At 48.8% G+C, this 16,548-nt stretch overlaps 1 protein-coding gene across 2 annotated transcripts in view; it reads left to right on the top strand.

The window, feature by feature from the left end:
• Positions 1–15,508, top strand: part of LOC121694029 (myocardial zonula adherens protein) — a 34,957-nt gene extending 19,449 nt beyond the window's left edge. Inside the window, exons 8-14 of one of the 2 annotated variants that reach the window (XM_042073939.1) lie at positions 2,203–2,328; positions 2,639–2,767; positions 3,973–4,067; positions 10,975–11,080; positions 11,986–12,069; positions 13,112–13,179; positions 13,606–15,508. In XM_042073939.1, coding sequence (XP_041929873.1) covers positions 2,203–2,328; positions 2,639–2,767; positions 3,973–4,067; positions 10,975–11,080; positions 11,986–12,069; positions 13,112–13,179; positions 13,606–14,029 — 1,032 coding nt within the window. In that variant the 3' untranslated portion in view covers positions 14,030–15,508. Of the gene's footprint in view, positions 1–2,202; positions 2,329–2,638; positions 2,768–3,972; positions 4,068–10,974; positions 11,081–11,985; positions 12,070–13,066; positions 13,180–13,605 lie in introns of both variants that reach the window. The other variant, XM_042073938.1, reaches the window with a different exon arrangement.
• Positions 15,509–16,548: the final 1,040 nt, after the last annotated feature.

Here is a 16,548-nt window from a genome sequence, read left to right as displayed (position 1 = left end):
TTCTTGTTCCAAAAAGCAGCCAGAAGCGTTTTTTTTTTTTTTTTTTTTTTTTGCGATAGGCAAAGTGACTAACGTTACGTGTGGATACAAAATATTGCGGAAGAAACAATTGGGGTTGGCGGTTGCTTTTAGTAGCCTATGTTATGGTAAAGTTGTGAAGTCATGTCAAAAAATTCCCTATGCTCAGACACTAAAATGAGTCTCTCGACCGCTGTTCTGTCACCTTCTCCATTTTTTACTTCCTTCTCCATGTTTTACTTGTCATGGGAAATCACAGGTCTCAGTAATCCGCTTGTGATTGGTCAGCTGTAAAAAAGACAGCATGACATATGGCGTTTTTCCGCTAGAAGTTGAATATTTCTCAACTTCTGAGCTGCAGAAAAAGACGGTTGCGGTCGCATTTTAAAAGAAGCCAACGACTTTTTTGAAAACACGGTCTACTCCATAGGATTATAACGTGAAACGGACGCCGGCAGCTGCGAAAAAGCTGCGAAAAAGACACTTAGTCTTAACTTACCCTAAGTTGTCATGCTTTACATGACTTTTTATGTGAAAGTGAATACTTGACGTGTAAACATTTATCACATTTATTTTCTTTCAATCCTGTCGTAAAGTTCCCATTGCTGGTCTTTTGGCCTGAATGCAGTATGGTGGATATATCTGTCAGTACAATGTGTGTGTGTATGTGTGTGTGTGTGTGTGTGTGTGTGTATGTTTGTGTGTGTGTGTCTGTCAGTACAGTCTAAATATGTGACCATATTCACAAAACCTTTTATCCTAAATCACACTAAAAGATTTTAGCAATGAGTTTTCTCTTAGAAGTTATTCACAAAGCCTTTCAGACCTACTGTTAGTAAGGAAAAATGACAACTCCTAAAATAAGAGCGAATCTTCGTTGCTATGGATGACGTCATTACTCATGCACAAGCTTGACTAAAGTGGCCACCTTGATTGGCTGCTGATTGTAACGCAGGAATTGTCCACACCTATGGAGGCCTGTCTGGGGGCATTATTTCCTTCAATGGTATGATACACATTTTCAGCTCAGGCTGCTTACAGGTGTATGTCAGCCTAGCCAATGGCGTCCTCTCACATCCCAGGCCAAAGAGCTCCAATCAGAGCCAGACGCAGAGAGGCTTCCTCACTCAGAGGTGCTGGACTCACAGAGTCCTCAGGGATGGAGAGGAGTGCAGATGGCTATTAAGTATAAGTATAAGTATATACTCTTTTGATCCCGTGAGGGAAATTTGGTCTGCATTTATCCCAATCCGTGAATTAGTGAAACACACTCAGCACACAGTGAACACACAGTGAGGTGAAGCACACACTAATCCCGGCGCAGTGAGCTGCCTGCTACAGCGGCGCTCGGGAAGCAGTGAGGGGTTAGGTGCCTTGCTCAAGGGCACTTCAGCCGTGCCTACTGGTCGGGGTTCGAACCGGCAACCCTCCGGTTAACTAGGCCGGAGCGCTAACTAGTAGGCCACGGCTGCCCAAATCATGTTATCAAAACCAATCAAAACATATTATCATGTCACTGCATCCCTCTGGAGTCAGCTGGGTTTACTGAGCTACAGGTGTGAGTTGAATTGGTCAGGGACAATGGCATTAGCTGTGTGTGTGTGTGTGTGTGTGTGTGTGTGTGTGTGTGTGAGAGGGGGGGGGGGGGGGTGATGCATGTGTGAGTCTAACCTTATATGAACCACCTCACCAAATGTGTAAAATATCAGCCACATGAACACGTGATTTCACAACTGTGATTCACCAGTCAATTCAGCTGTGGGCTGTTGTGCCCAGCTCTGCCACTAGGGGGCCTCAGTTAGCTGAGTCACCAGTCAACTCAGCTGTGGGCTGCTGTGGCCAGCTCTGCCACTAGGGGGCCTCAGTTAGCTGAGTCTTGCTTTTCTAGTCTTCCACTGTACCTTACCCCTCATATTATGGCAGAGGTGTTGTTTTCCCCCAAACATTATGTACTGAACATGCACTTGTGTAAATGTATTTGTCTTTGTGGATCTGTACTAACAACTGTACTGTGTGTGTGTGTGTGTGTGTGTGTGTGTGCGTGTGTGTTTGTGTGTTTGTGTGTGTGTGTGTGTGTGTGTGTGTGTGTGTGTGTGTGTGTGTGTTTGTGTGTATGTGTTTGTGTGTGTGTTTGTGTATATGTGTTTGTGTGTGTGTGTGTATGTGTGTGTGTGTGTGTGGCAGGTGGAGGTGTCTCAGGAAGCTAGTGCACAGGCCCTGAGAGACATGAGCAATAAACTGGAGCAGCAGTACGAGCAACGTCTGCAGGAGGAGCATCGCAAACACAGAGAGGAGATTGAGGCCCTACAGGTGTGAACACACACACACACACACACACACACACACACACAAACAGAGAGGAGATTGAGGCCCTACAGGTATTTTTATGTCTGGTTAATCATGTATCATGACTGTGTGTGTGTGTGGTGTACTGTGTGCGTGTGTGATGTGTATCTTGAGTGTGTGCGAGGTGTGTTGTGTGTGTGTTAGATGTGTATCTTGAGTGTGTATGAGGTGCATTGTGTGTGTGTGTGTGTGTGTGTGTGTGTGTGTGTGTGTGTGTGTGTGTGTGTGTGTGTTGACCCATGACCTCCTCTCATGTGTGTCTCTTATGTGCCAGGCTCAGATAGATAACTATGTGAGACGCATTGAGGAGCTGGAGGAGAACGGCAGGATCGCAGAGGCCAAGATCACAGAGAGAGACCAGCGGATCGGCGAGTTGGAGCGGCTACTGGACTGCATGGGGCGGGTGAGGACCTCACACACACACACACACACACACACATTAAACACACACACACACACACACACATTAAACACACACACACACACACACATACACACACACACACACACATTAAACACACACACACACACACACATTAAACACACACACACACACATTAATCACACACACACACGCACACGCACACACACAATTACACACATTAAACACACACACACACACTATCGCTATCTGTACTGTACTCATATTATTCAATAACACTGTGCCGTTATACCTCTCACCCTCACACACTCCAACGCTCTCACACTTTCACACACACTGATAGACAGATAGATACCAGTAGATACTTTATTGATCCCCAAGGGGAAATTCAAGAAAAGGGGAAATTCACTGTAAAAGTAGTGTAGTCACTAGTCACACACACACACACACACTCAAGCCCACACACTTTTCTGTTTGGGTTCCCATTGACATCCCACTTGGTCTCTCAGTCTGTCTATATCATTCTCCCGTCTACAGACTGTGTGTGTTCATTGAGCTAAATGGAGCATTGCTCTTTTGATAAAGCTGAGTTGAATATTTCTCTTTTGATAAAGCTGAGTTTAATATCTCTGTGTTGATAAAGTTGAACTGAATACCTCTATGTTAATTAAACTGAGTTGAATATCACTTTGTTGAAAAGGTGAGTTGAATATCGCTGTGTTGATTAAACTGAGTTGAATATCTATGTGTTGTTAAAGCTGAGTTGAATATCGCTGTGTTGATAAAGCAGAGTTGAATATCTCTGTGTTAAAGGGACACCAGGCAAAGTTTTTGTGTTAATTACTCATCTTCGTAAGTCGGTATAAGGTTAAATGACTCATTACAGGGTGAATGAAGACTCTCTTGCCCGCCCCTACTGCCTGTAGGAAGAATATCCCGCTTGCAAGTTCAGTGTATCGTACCCGCCGACTGAAGCAGGATCAGTTTACATCCTGCATCCACAGCACAGAGGCAGGCTAACGAAACGCTAGCGATCAGGCTTGCCTGGTGTCCCTTTAATTAAACTGAGACGAATATCTTTATGTTGATAAAGCAGAGTTGAATATCTCTGTGTTGTTAAAGCAGAGTTGAATATCTCTGTGTTGTTAAAGCAGAGTTGAATATCTCTGTGTTGTTAAAGCAGAGTTGAATATCTCTGTATTAATACATTTCTGTGGCTCTGACAGGAGAAGGAGCAGCTGCTGCTGAAGCTGAGGGAGGCTGAGGGCCGTCTGCAGCAGCTGGACCAGATGGACCACAGACACCCAGCCGTCAACAAGAGGTGAGGCAGCAGCTGCCACTCGACACAGAGAGACACGCTCCTATAGCACTAGACCGTCATATGGTATAACACATCAGACGGCTCCTATAGCACTAGACTGTTATAACATATCAGACGGCTCCTATAGCACTAGACCGTCATATGGTATAACGTATCAGACGGCTCCTATAGCACTAGACCGTCATATGCTATAACGTATCAGACGGCTCCTATTGTCAGACACCAAACAGGACGAGGACCACAAAAGCGTCACGTTCAAAAGTTTATTTAAGGGTTGGGGGTTAAGGGGGTTTCAGGGGTTCCAAGAGTCTGCGTGTGTGTGTTCCCCCAGTAGCCGAACAGCGATGGCAGGAGCTGGATGATCCGGGAAGTCCTGGGGGAAACACCCACACAACAGCAATTGAAACGAAGCAGCAGTACAGTCAAGGACTAGGCGGTATTCGTAGAAGAGGGACGGAAGGCAGGTCAAGATTACCGGGGCTGGCGAACACAGAAGTAGTCGAGCGGGTCCGGGATCACAGGCAAAGAGTCAGAGGCGTTTTCTAAAACAGGCAGGTAACTGGTGCTGGTTGCAGACGATCTGACAAGTGTGGACTGAAAAGCAAGGCTTTATATACAGGGCATGATGAGTGGTGAATGCAGTGCAGCTGGTAGGTAACGAGGGTGAGGCAGAGCAGAGCAGAAACAGGTGGAGGTCATCAGACTTCAATCAGCGTGTGTTACCAGGCAGAGAGAGAGCTCATGACAGAACCCCCCCCCTAAGGGACGGCCCCAGAAGTCCCCAAGAGTGACACCACGTCGGGAGGGCGGAGGGGAGCCGGTGGAGGGCTAGAATTCCTCCGAGTGGTCCGAGCGAACATCCTCATCCTCGGAGGGAGCTGGAGGGTCGTGGACAGAAGACGGGACCGGTACCGAGACAGGGTCAGGCACAGGACAGGAAGCCGGGCGGGCAGGACGGTTAGGGACCCCTCTGGGGCGGCCCCTACGGATTGCAGGTTGATCAGGATGCAGACGGTGGAAGTCGGCGATGAGTGTCCGGTCCACAATCCGACTGGCTGGCACCCAGGTTCTCTCCTCAGGTCCATAGCCCTCCCAGTCGACGAGATACTGGAGGCCCCTACCTCGCCGTCTGGACCGAAGCAGGCGTCGAACGGTGTACACCAGCCCACCGTCAACGAGGCGAGGAGGAGGAGGAGGAAGCGGCACGGGGACCAGCGGGCTTTCATGCGTCGGCTTGACTTTCGAAACATGGAAAGTAGGGTGCACCCTCATGGAGGTTGGCAACTGGAGCCGGACTGCGGTTGGGCTGATGACCCTCTGGATAGGGAACGGGCCGAGGAATCGAGGTGCCAGTTTACGCGATTCCACCCGCAGTGGGAGATCCTTGGCTGACAGCCACACCTTCTGGCCAACACGGTAGGCGGGTGCCGGCGATCTTCGGCGGTTAGCCCCAGTGGCATAGCTGACAGCTGACTTGAGTAGCGTGGCACGAGCTTGTGACCAGGTACGACGGCAACGGCGGGCATAGGCGAGGGCAGACGGGCAGGACACATCTCCTTCCTGGCTGGGGAACAGGGGGGGCTGGTAGCCATACACACACTGGAAAGGTGACATACCAGTGGCAGAGCAGGTGAGGGAGTTGTGAGCATACTCTATCCACATCAGTTGTTGTGCCCAAGCCTGGGGTTTGCGAGAAACCATGCACCGCAGCGCCTTCTCCAGCTCCTGGTTTGCCCGCTCGGATTGACCATTGGACTGGGGGTGGAACCCAGAGGTGAGACTCACTGTGGCCCCTAGAAGACGGCAGAACTCCTTCCAGAATGTAGAGGTGAATTGCGGGCCTCGGTCAGAGACAACATCCCTGGGCAGCCCGTGTAGACGGAAGACATGATCAAGAACAGCCTGGGCAGTCTCTCTGGCAGATGGCAGTTTAGGGAGGGGAATGAAGTGTGCCATCTTGCTGAACCGGTCAACCACAGTGAGAATGACCGTCATCCCACCTGATGGTGGGAGGCCAGTTACAAAGTCCAAGGAGACGTGGGACCAGGGTCGTGTGGGCACAGGCAAGGGCTGGAGTAAACCAGCGGGGGGCCGAGTGGAGGACTTGTTCTGATTGCAGGTGGGGCAGGCACGGACGAATTCTCGGACATCCCTTCTCAAAGAAGACCACCAGAAGCGCTGGGCAAGGAGATGGCAGGTGCGGGCGGAGCCCGGGTGGCAGGCAAGGCGGGAGTTGTGTCCCCACTGTATGACCCGGGACCTCAAATTCTCTGGGACGAAGAGACGACCGTCTGGGCATGCACTGGGACTGGGATGGTCACGGAGGGCCTCTTGAATTTCCTCCTCGATATCCCAGGTCAGGGCAGCTACGACGCAGGGATCGGGCAGAATTGATGCAGGTTCCTGGGAAGGGGCGTCATCCTTATGAAACTGACGGGAGAGAGCGTCCGGCTTGGTGTTCCGAGAACCTGGGCGGTATGACAGGGTGAAGTTGAATCTGGTGAAAAACAAGGCCCAGCGGGACTGTCTGGGGTTAAGACGTTTGGCATTGCGGATGTATTCGAGGTTTTTGTGATCGGTCCAGACCAGGAACGGAACTGTGGACCCCTCCAGCCAGTGACGCCACTCCTCCAGGGCAAGCTTGACAGCCAACAGCTCACGGTTTCCAACATCATAATTGCGCTCTGCAGGTGAAAGCCGGCGAGAGAAAAATGCACAGGGGTGCAACTTGTTGTCCTCCTCTGCCCGTTGAGAGAGTATGGCCCCGACTCCCACGTCTGAGGCATCCACCTCGACAACGAACTGCCGGTCTGAATCCGGCATCTGGAGGATGGGGGCAGTGGTGAACCGGGCCTTGAGGGTATGAAAGGCTGTGTTGGCCTCTGGGGTCCAGAAAAAGGGGTGTTTGATGCTGGTCAGAGCTGTGAGGGGAGCGGCGACGGAGCTGTAGTTCCGGATGAATTTCCGGTAGAAATTGGCAAAACCGAGGAATTGCTGCAACTTCTTCCTATTCCCCGGAACTGGCCAGGAGGTAACTGCCGAGACCTTTGCGGGGTCCATCTGGATATTGCCTTCAGCGACGATGTATCCCAGGAATGACACAGTCTGAGCATGGAACTCGCATTTCTCCGCTTTGACAAAGAGAGAGTTCTCCAGGAGCCGTCGAAGAACCAGCTGGACATGACGGGTGTGTTCGGACAGAGTTCTGGAGAAAATTAAGATGTCGTCCAGGTACACGAAGACGAATTTATTCAGCATGTCCCGCAGCACATCATTCACCAGCGCCTGGAATACCGCTGGGGCGTTGGTGAGGCCAAATGGCATTACCAGGTACTCATAATGGCCGGTGTGGGTGTTGAATGCAGTCTTCCACTCGTCACCCTCCCTTACTCGCACTAGGTGGTAAGCATTTCTAAGGTCCAGTTTGGTGAAAATAGTGGATCCCTGGAGCAACTCAAAAGCAGAGGTGAGTAAAGGCAGAGGGTACCGGTTCTTCACTGTGACATCATTCAGACCTCGATAATCAATGCAGGGGCGAAGAGAACCATCTTTCTTTCCCACAAAGAAGAACCCGGCACCAGCAGGAGAGGAAGACGGGCGGATGAGTCCAGCTGCCAGGGAGTCCCTGATGTAATCCTCCATAGTTTTTCTTTCAGGAGGGGATAGTGAGTAGAGGTGACCTTTGGGTGGAGCAGTCCCAGGGAGGAGATCAATGGCACAGTCGTACGGACGGTGTGGGGGCAGAGATGTGGCTTTGGTCTTGTTGAACACCTCTCGGAGGCCATGGTAACATTCAGGGACATTAGAAATGTCGGGGGCAGTGCTGGGGGGTACTGAGCCGGGGGGCAGCGAGGCAGCACGCAAACAGGTCAGGTGGCAGGCATTTCCCCACTCTTTCACAGTTCCGGAGGCCCAATCGAGGTGAGGATTGTGGAGACGGAGCCAAGGGTAGCCCAGGATTAGGGGTTGGCCTGGAGAGCTGAGCAGGTGGAAGCGGATGGTCTCTCGGTGGTTTCCTGACACCATCATTGAGATGGGGGCTGTGATGCTGGTAACTGTGCCAATTACGTGACCGTCCAGGGCCCGGGCTGGAACAGGAGTGGACAAGCGATGGCTTTCCAAGCCCAGCTGACGAGCAAGTCCTGTGTCAATAATGTTTGCTTCTGCGCCAGAGTCCACCAGGGCTGCCAGGGTGTGGGTGGAATCAGACAGGTGAAGACAGACTTGGATGAGGGGTTTACGGCTGATGGAGGGCTGAATGTTCATTGAGCTCATCCGGATTCCTCCTACATCTGGTGAGCTCCAGCTTTTGCTGGACAGGTGGCGACTCGATGACCATCACCACCACAGTACAGGCACAAGTTGGAGGTGATGCGTCGCTGGCGCTCTGCAGGGGTTAGGGAGGCGCGGCCGATCTCCATCGGTTCAGACTGGTCCGGCTGGCTAGATGGTGTGGCAGGTGCGGACAGAAGGGCAGTTGGGACACTCCGTGTGCTGGTGGATGGACTCTGGCGCCCTCTCTCACGACGGCGGGCCTGGATCCTGCGGTCGATGCGGACAGCCAGAGCAATGGCTTCATCAAGAGTGGGGGGTTGATCATGGGAAACCAGCTCGTCCTTTATGTAGTCCGCCAGGCTGTGGAGGAAGGCATCCACCAATGCTTCCATGTTCCAGGAGCTCCGACTTGCCACAGTTCGAAAGTCAATGGAGTAATCCGCAACAGTCCTTCTGCCTTGGCGAATACTCATCAGGGTCCGAGATGCCTCGGTTGTTGTGGATTCCAAATCGAATACCTTGAGCATCTCCTCTGCGAATAGGTTGAAGGTTGCACATGCTGGGGTCTGGCGCTCGAACTCCGCCGTTCCCCAGAGTCGAGCTCGGCCCGTCAGGTGAGTGATCACGTAACCGACCCTCGCCCCTTCAGTGGCAAAAGTCCTGGGTTGCAGGGTAAACTGGACACGGCAGCTCGTCAGGAACGCCCGTACCTGGGTTGGGTCGCCGCTGAACCGCTCTGGATTGCCGATCCTGGGTTCTGGGGCTCCGGCAGCCACGGCAGCAGTGGACTGGGCAGGAGACTCGGGTGCTGGGCCGGTGAGCAGGCTGGCTGGGGCTGGGCCGGTGGGAGCAGGCAGAGGAGAAAGGTTGGTGAGAAGTTGAATGATCATTGCAAGTTGTTGCTGTTGCTGCTGGAACTGCTGACGCTGTTGGTAGCCGGCTTGAAGTAGGGAGGCAATGTCAGCAGTGTTGCGGTTTACCTCTCTCTCTGTCTCTTCCAGGCGTTGCATGGCGGTGGGTGGTTCTGGTTCGTCGGTTTCCATGCTGGTTCGACCGTGCGCTGGGTCCATGTTTGGTCAGATCGTACTGTCAGACACCAAACAGGACGAGGACCACAAAAGCGTCACGTTCAAAAGTTTATTTAAGGGTTGGGGGTTAAGGGGGTTTCAGGGGTTCCAAGAGTCTGCGTGTGTGTGTTCCCCCAGTAGCCGAACAGCGATGGCAGGAGCTGGATGATCCGGGAAGTCCTGGGGGAAACACCCACACAACAGCAATTGAAACGAAGCAGCAGTACAGTCAAGGACTAGGCGGTATTCGTAGAAGAGGGACGGAAGGCAGGTCAAGATTACCGGGGCTGGCGAACACAGAAGTAGTCGAGCGGGTCCGGGATCACAGGCAAAGAGTCAGAGGCGTTTTCTAAAACAGGCAGGTAACTGGTGCTGGTTGCAGACGATCTGACAAGTGTGGACTGAAAAGCAAGGCTTTATATACAGGGCATGATGAGTGGTGAATGCAGTGCAGCTGGTAGGTAACGAGGGTGAGGCAGAGCAGAGCAGAAACAGGTGGAGGTCATCAGACTTCAATCAGCGTGTGTTACCAGGCAGAGAGAGAGCTCATGACACCTATAGCACTAGACCTATAGCACTAGACCGTCATATGGTATAACATATCAGACGGCTCCTATAGCACTAGACCGTCATATGGTATAACACATCAGACGGCTCCTATAGCACTAGACTGTTATAACATATCAGACGGCTCCTATAGCACTAGACCGTCATATGGTATAACATATCAGACGGCTCCTATAGCACTAGACTGTTATAACATATCAGACGGCTCCTATAGCACTAGATTGTTATAACATATCAGACGGCTCCTATAGCACTAGACTGTTATATGCTATAACATATCAGACGGCTCCTATAGCACTAGACTGTTATATGCTATAACATATCAAACGGCTCCTATAGCACTAGACTGTTATGCTATTAGTCTATAGTCTATAGTTCTAGACTGTTATATGCTGTAACAGTTAAGTTGTGCTGTGTGAGGGCAGTGTCATATTTAAGGGTAAGACTGTAGATTCTTATTTATTTTTATGTCTGGTTAATCATGTAACATGAGTGTGTGTGTGTGTGTGTGTGGTGTATTGTGTGTGTATGTGATGTGTATCTTGAGTGTGCCGAGGTGTATTGTGTGTGTGTTTGATGTGTATCTTGAGTGTGTATGAGGTGCATTGTGTGTGTGTGTGTGAGGTGCATTGTGTGTGTGTATATATGTGTGTGTGTGTGTGTGTGTGTGTGTGTGAGGTGCATTGTGTGTGTGTATATATGTATCTGTGTGTGTGTGTGTGTGCGCTTATCTGTGTGTGTGTGTGTGTGTGTATGTGTGTGTGTGTGTGAGGTGCATTATGTGTGTGTGTGTATGTGTGTGTGTGTGTGTGAGGTGAATTATGTGTGTGTGTGTGTGTGTGTGTGTGTGTGTGTGTGTGTGTGTGAGGTGCATTATGTGTGTGTGTGTGTGTGTGTCTGTGTGTGTGTGTGTGTGAGGTGCATTATGTGTGTGTGTGTGTGTGTGTGTGTGTGTGTGTGCAGCATGTAATATTGGGGCGTATTGATGTCCCTGTCAGAGCGGGGGAGCTTGAGGAGGAGGTGGCTGAGCTGCGGGAGAGGATCAAACACCTCAACGACATGGTGTTCTGCCAGCAGCGCAAGGTCAAAGGCATGATCGAAGAGGTCAGCACACACACGCACACACGCACACGCACACACACACACACACGCACACACACACACACACACACACACGCACACACACACACACGCACATACATTCTTACACATCATGACATGAATCCACATAAATATCTAATGCATACGGTTTAATACTGTATTTTGTCATTTAAACTGTAAAATGAACATCAACTTTGATCATTTTATCATCTAACAAACTAAAGCCATACTGAATAAACAAAAGCCAGGGAATCTAAGTATACATTACATCAAAGTATAAGTATAAGTATTAAGTATATAAGTATATACTCTTTTGATCCCGTGAGGGAAATTTGGTCTCTGCATTTATCCCAATCCGTGAATGAGTGAAACACACTCAGCACACAGTGAACACACAGTGAGGTGATGCACACACTAATCCCAGCGCAGTGAGCTGCCTGCAACAACAGCGGCGCTCGGGGAGCAGTGAGGGGTTAGGTGCCTTGCTCAAGGGCACTTCAGTCGTTCCCACTGGTCGGGGCTCGAACCTGCAACCCTCCTGTTACAGGTCCAGAATGCTAACCAGTGGGCCTATCAGCACATTCTACTGACCATTCCCTCTCCCTTTCTCTCCCTCTCTCTTCCACTCCCTCCTACTTCTATCTCTCTTCCTCTCCCTTTCTCTTTTTCTCTCTCCCTCTATCTCCCACTCCCTCCTACCTCTATCTCTCTTCCTCTCCCTCTCTCTCCCTCTCTCTTCCACTCCCTCCTACCTCTATCTCTCTTCCTCTCCCTCTCTCTTCCTCTCCCTCTCTCTCCCTCTCTCTTCCACTCCCTCCTACCTCTATCTCTCTTCCTCTCCCTCTCTCTCCCTCTATCTCTCTCCCTCTCTCTTCCTCTTCCTTTCTCTTTCTCCCTCCATCTCTCAGGTTCAACAGCTGCGGTCCAAAGTGGCCCAGAAGGACATGTTTATTGCCGAGCTGCTGGACCGGCTAGCCATCGTGGAGTGTGAGGTAAGAGGAGAACAGACTGCTGCTGCCTGCAACTGGGACTGCAGCAGGACTGTCTCGGACACAAAATGGCTGACATGAGGCCCTCTCATGGAGTACAGAACAGCCTGCTGTAGCCTGAAACTGGGACTGCAGCAGGACTGTCTCGGACACAAAATGGCTGACATGAGGCCCTCTCATGGAGTACAGAACAGCCTGCTGTAGCCTGAAACTGGAACTGCAGCAGAACTGTCTCGGACACAAAATGGCCGTTATGAGACACTTTCTTTGGAAAGACCTCCCTGGCCATTCTGGAAGATTCAGTGTTCTGACACACGCACACACACAGACACACATACACACTGTGTTATGTGTCTTGTCTATGCTCTGATAACCTAGAATCAGTAACACTGGTACACTCCATCATAATACTGATGTGGTCATGTCATAAACACATCCTGACATGCTTAATACAATGACAGGCTTATAGGTGCTATACAGTATATGTTATAACTTGTAAATACTCTGAGAACTGTCAACATCATTGACACAGATTAACTTGTCACTGCCACTGGATAAATAGTCACATTGACAAATGGCAAAGGTATGTCATCTTCCATAGCAGTATGATAATGTGGTATAATGGTGATTATGAATAATGGTAACAATAATGGTATGCCTATAGGTGTCTTATAATGGAGAGCTAAAGTACAGTGTTACCGTGTGTGTTGTCTCAGCGTGTGTGTGTGTGTGTGTGTGTTTGGTGTGGGTGTGTGTCATGTCCTTCCTCTGTGGTCCAGCTGCTCTCGCGCCTCCAAAGCCCTGGTCTTTAGTTGGTCTGCTCGGCTCAGCTGGTGTCTGCAGAGATCATGTGACTCCTCATGCCCCCATGCCTGCCCCCACCCTGCTGCCTGCACTCTGAGTGATTCCGCCCTGCCTCCCTCTCTCTCTCTCTCTCTCCCTCTGTCTCTCTCTCTCTCTTTCTATTTCTCTATCTCTTTTGTGTGCTTCCTTCCTCTAGAATAATGAGCTAGAAGACAAGCTGAAGTATTTTATGTCTGTGCAGAGTGTGTCTGAGAAAGACAAACCCCAAACCAGAGATTTCGGAGTAGGCTGTGATCTCCCAGAGGCCAGGTGAGCACTAACGACGCACATGCAGGACTTTCAGGGATATCAGAGATTGGGAATTATGTTTCCTTCTCATATCTATTCAGGTTACATTTATACTGCCGAATTATACTGTCAGTCAGTATAATTGACGTGTGTTAGAATTAATACATAACACAGGATATGTTATATATCCATTAATGTCATGGACTATTGTCGTCTATTCATTGTAGTAGTCCCATTTTCCTTTCGTTGTGCTAACTTTTTGACTTGAAGTTAGCATCGGTTATCTCAACTTCAAGCAAATGTCATACATACTGTACATACTTCAATCTCAACATCAAAAAGGACATTGGTCATCTCAACTGAAACACTGAACAGTTGGCAAACCAAACGTTTCAAGATGGCTGCCATGGTTCCATTCTTGTCTATGATTGTGTTCTGTTCCCTCAGGTCCGACCCCATGCCCCCTTCCCCTCCACAGCCGTCCATCCAGCCATTACCATCCTACCACTACCAGCCCTCTGCCACACTCCCTCGACCCTCCCGGACCAGCCCAACCACCCCCACCAGCCGCCTGAGCAACACCCTGCTCCGCTACACCCCGGTCCAGTACAGCCAGTTCCTCCAGGACAACCCCTTCCCTCGCTCTTCCTCCGTCCTCCAAGACCATACTGATGGCAACGGTGATTCCTCCGCCTCGGCCCACTCGGACAGGTCCTTTCAGGCGTCCTCGCTGCCGGACCCCACCGGTAATGAGGAGGACTCCCCTCGAGACCCCCCCACCTACAGCCCCATCGCCATGACCAAACACTCCAGAGTCTACACCCCCTTCATGAGGCTCATGGAGCTCTCAGCCAAACTCAACACCGAGTAGGACCAGCACAGCAGCACAGTAGGACACCAGCAGAGCAGCAGGGCACAGTTAAAGGTGTAGTGTTTGACTCTGGTGAAGGATTGTGGATATTTGAGCTCACTGTTCGAGTTTGGCGTCTGCGATGTGTATGTAATAGTGTTTCATCTGGTGCGTAGAGTCCAACAGATGAAGGAGGTGAAGTCGAAAGAAGAAAACCTCACTCAGAGGCTGATGCCTTAAATAGTGTTGTGTTAAAATGAGCTGAGACATGGCGTGCACAAGGCCTTAGGAGGACATGTTGATGTTTGAGCTCAGAGATGCAGTCCAGTCCAATTACACCACACCTCTCTGCTGCAGAAGCAATGTGTTGATTGGCGAGAATCGTTTATGATGGCCTGGCCGGGGCTCTATATTTGTTTCCCATTGGCAGAGCCAGGGCTGTATACGACCCTGAGGGTTTTACTGAACCAGATGAGTAGAAAACTACAGGACGGCAAGCAGTAAAGTCAAGTAGTTGGATTTGACAGAAAAGTGTATTGAATAATGGACTGCACCTTTCAGTAGACCATGTGGTCAATGGATATTATAATGAATAAAAATGGTATTTGGAGAAATATAAGTGCTGATTGAAAACCAGTAAATACATTGTGTGAAATATGAAAACAAATCTGTTAAGGAACTTTTTTTGTTTGGGATAAGTAACACATGCTGTAACATACTGTGTATCATGTTGTAAATAGTCTGTTTGCTAAATACTTAACTTATTTTCTGCCTGCACATTCTGTTGTTGTTACTTTGCTTACAATGAAGGAATGAAGGAATTACATGGTGTGAAGGATCAGTAAACATTGTACAGCTTTATATTTATATATTAATTTTCTTTACTTTTGCTGAAGACCATTGTTTCTGAACTAATTAAAACACATCATTTTGTATACCTCAATGTTTTGAATATATTTATATGCTATACCATGTTAAATACTGAATCTGCTTTTGATAACTTCACGGATGTTTATGAAGGCAATGCAACCTCCATTGGGAAGAAATTTTTACTGTCACACATGTGCCAATAGTGTTTATTTGATATTGCCAGAGCTGGGACACAACTCACAGGGGTCTGGAGCTAATGTGCCTTCCTCCTATAAACTCATACGACTGTAATGTTCTGGTTCCTCCTGCAGTCTAATGTGATCAACTCATACGACTGTAATGTTCCGGTTCCTCCTGCAGTCTAATGTGATCAACTCATACGACTGTAATGTTCCGGTTCCTTCTGCAGTCTAATGTGATCAACTTATACGACTGTAATGTTCCGGTTCCTCCTGCAGTCTAATGTGATCAACTCATACGACTGTAATGTTCCGGTTCCTCCTGCAGTCTAATGTGGTCCACTTATATGACTGTAATGTTCCGGTTCCTCCTGCAGTCTAATGTGATCAACTCATACGACTGTGATGTTCCGGTTCCTCCTGGCGAGTAATAAAAGAGGAGATGAAAGTTCATTGTAACCGTGTTCCATGTGGCTTAGCTGGTAGACACATCATGGGATCGATGCCTAAAGAGTGCATGACGATACCTACACCCATATCTAGTGGCCAGCAGGGGGCGTTTGGTGTGCCAAAGGCAGATCTGTTAACCAAGCTGACTCCTTACACCCTAGTAAACACACCTCCAGATACAATCAGATTATAATGTCTAAAATCGTATCCAATACATTTATAAGCACAAGATTTTTTTATATCAAAACACAGCACAATAACAAAGGGTGAATGGCATTTGGAACTAATTTAATCTCAGATAAAAATGGTAAATATCCTTCACCATTGCTGTACCTGTCTCACTGTGCTGGTTGCCCTAGCAACAAAAGGAAGAAGTAGCACGTCTCCTCCCCTTGGTGTTTCCATATCATGCCAGTTTTGTCTACTCCAGTGAACTTTTCATTACAAAGATCAAATTGGCTACCTTGGATGTTGCCCCCAAAGTGTAGTACTGTAGCTGCCTCGCTAATCTAGTTGTTGGCTGCAGCAACTTGTGCTAAGTAGCATTTAGATGATTAGATTGTTTTGTTTTGTCTGTGGACATGCACAAATTATTTTACACAGCTACAAAACTTTATTACAATTGGTCAGAACGCCAGATCTACCCTCAGACCAACTGCTATGTGAGAGGTCTCAATCAAATTACCAAATCAACATGCACTCTCCACTATGTTTGTAGTTAACATTTATTGATGTTAGAAAATGTGAGGGAACACTTTTAGTGGCTTTAGAGGTTACCAGAACACATGGTAAAGACCAAAGAAATGAGCAGACAATTACAATGATTTACAACTTACAACTTACTTAGCCCTTATAATCAACTATTAGTATTACCAACCTTTTACTGTAACTATATCTAAATACACTGAATTAATTAAAATATATAGAAAAAAAAACATAATATCTAGGCTATATCACTTCAGGCAAATGCAAAACTATCTTTTGATTTAGGCTAAATAATGTCCCCAATAAATAGGCTAGGCCTACTGTCATGCTATCTGA

This window comes from Alosa sapidissima, chromosome 20 (genome assembly GCF_018492685.1).
Source record: "Alosa sapidissima isolate fAloSap1 chromosome 20, fAloSap1.pri, whole genome shotgun sequence".
Lineage (NCBI taxonomy): Eukaryota > Metazoa > Chordata > Actinopteri > Clupeiformes > Clupeidae > Alosa > Alosa sapidissima.
This window is presented reverse-complemented; position numbering and strand designations above follow the sequence as displayed.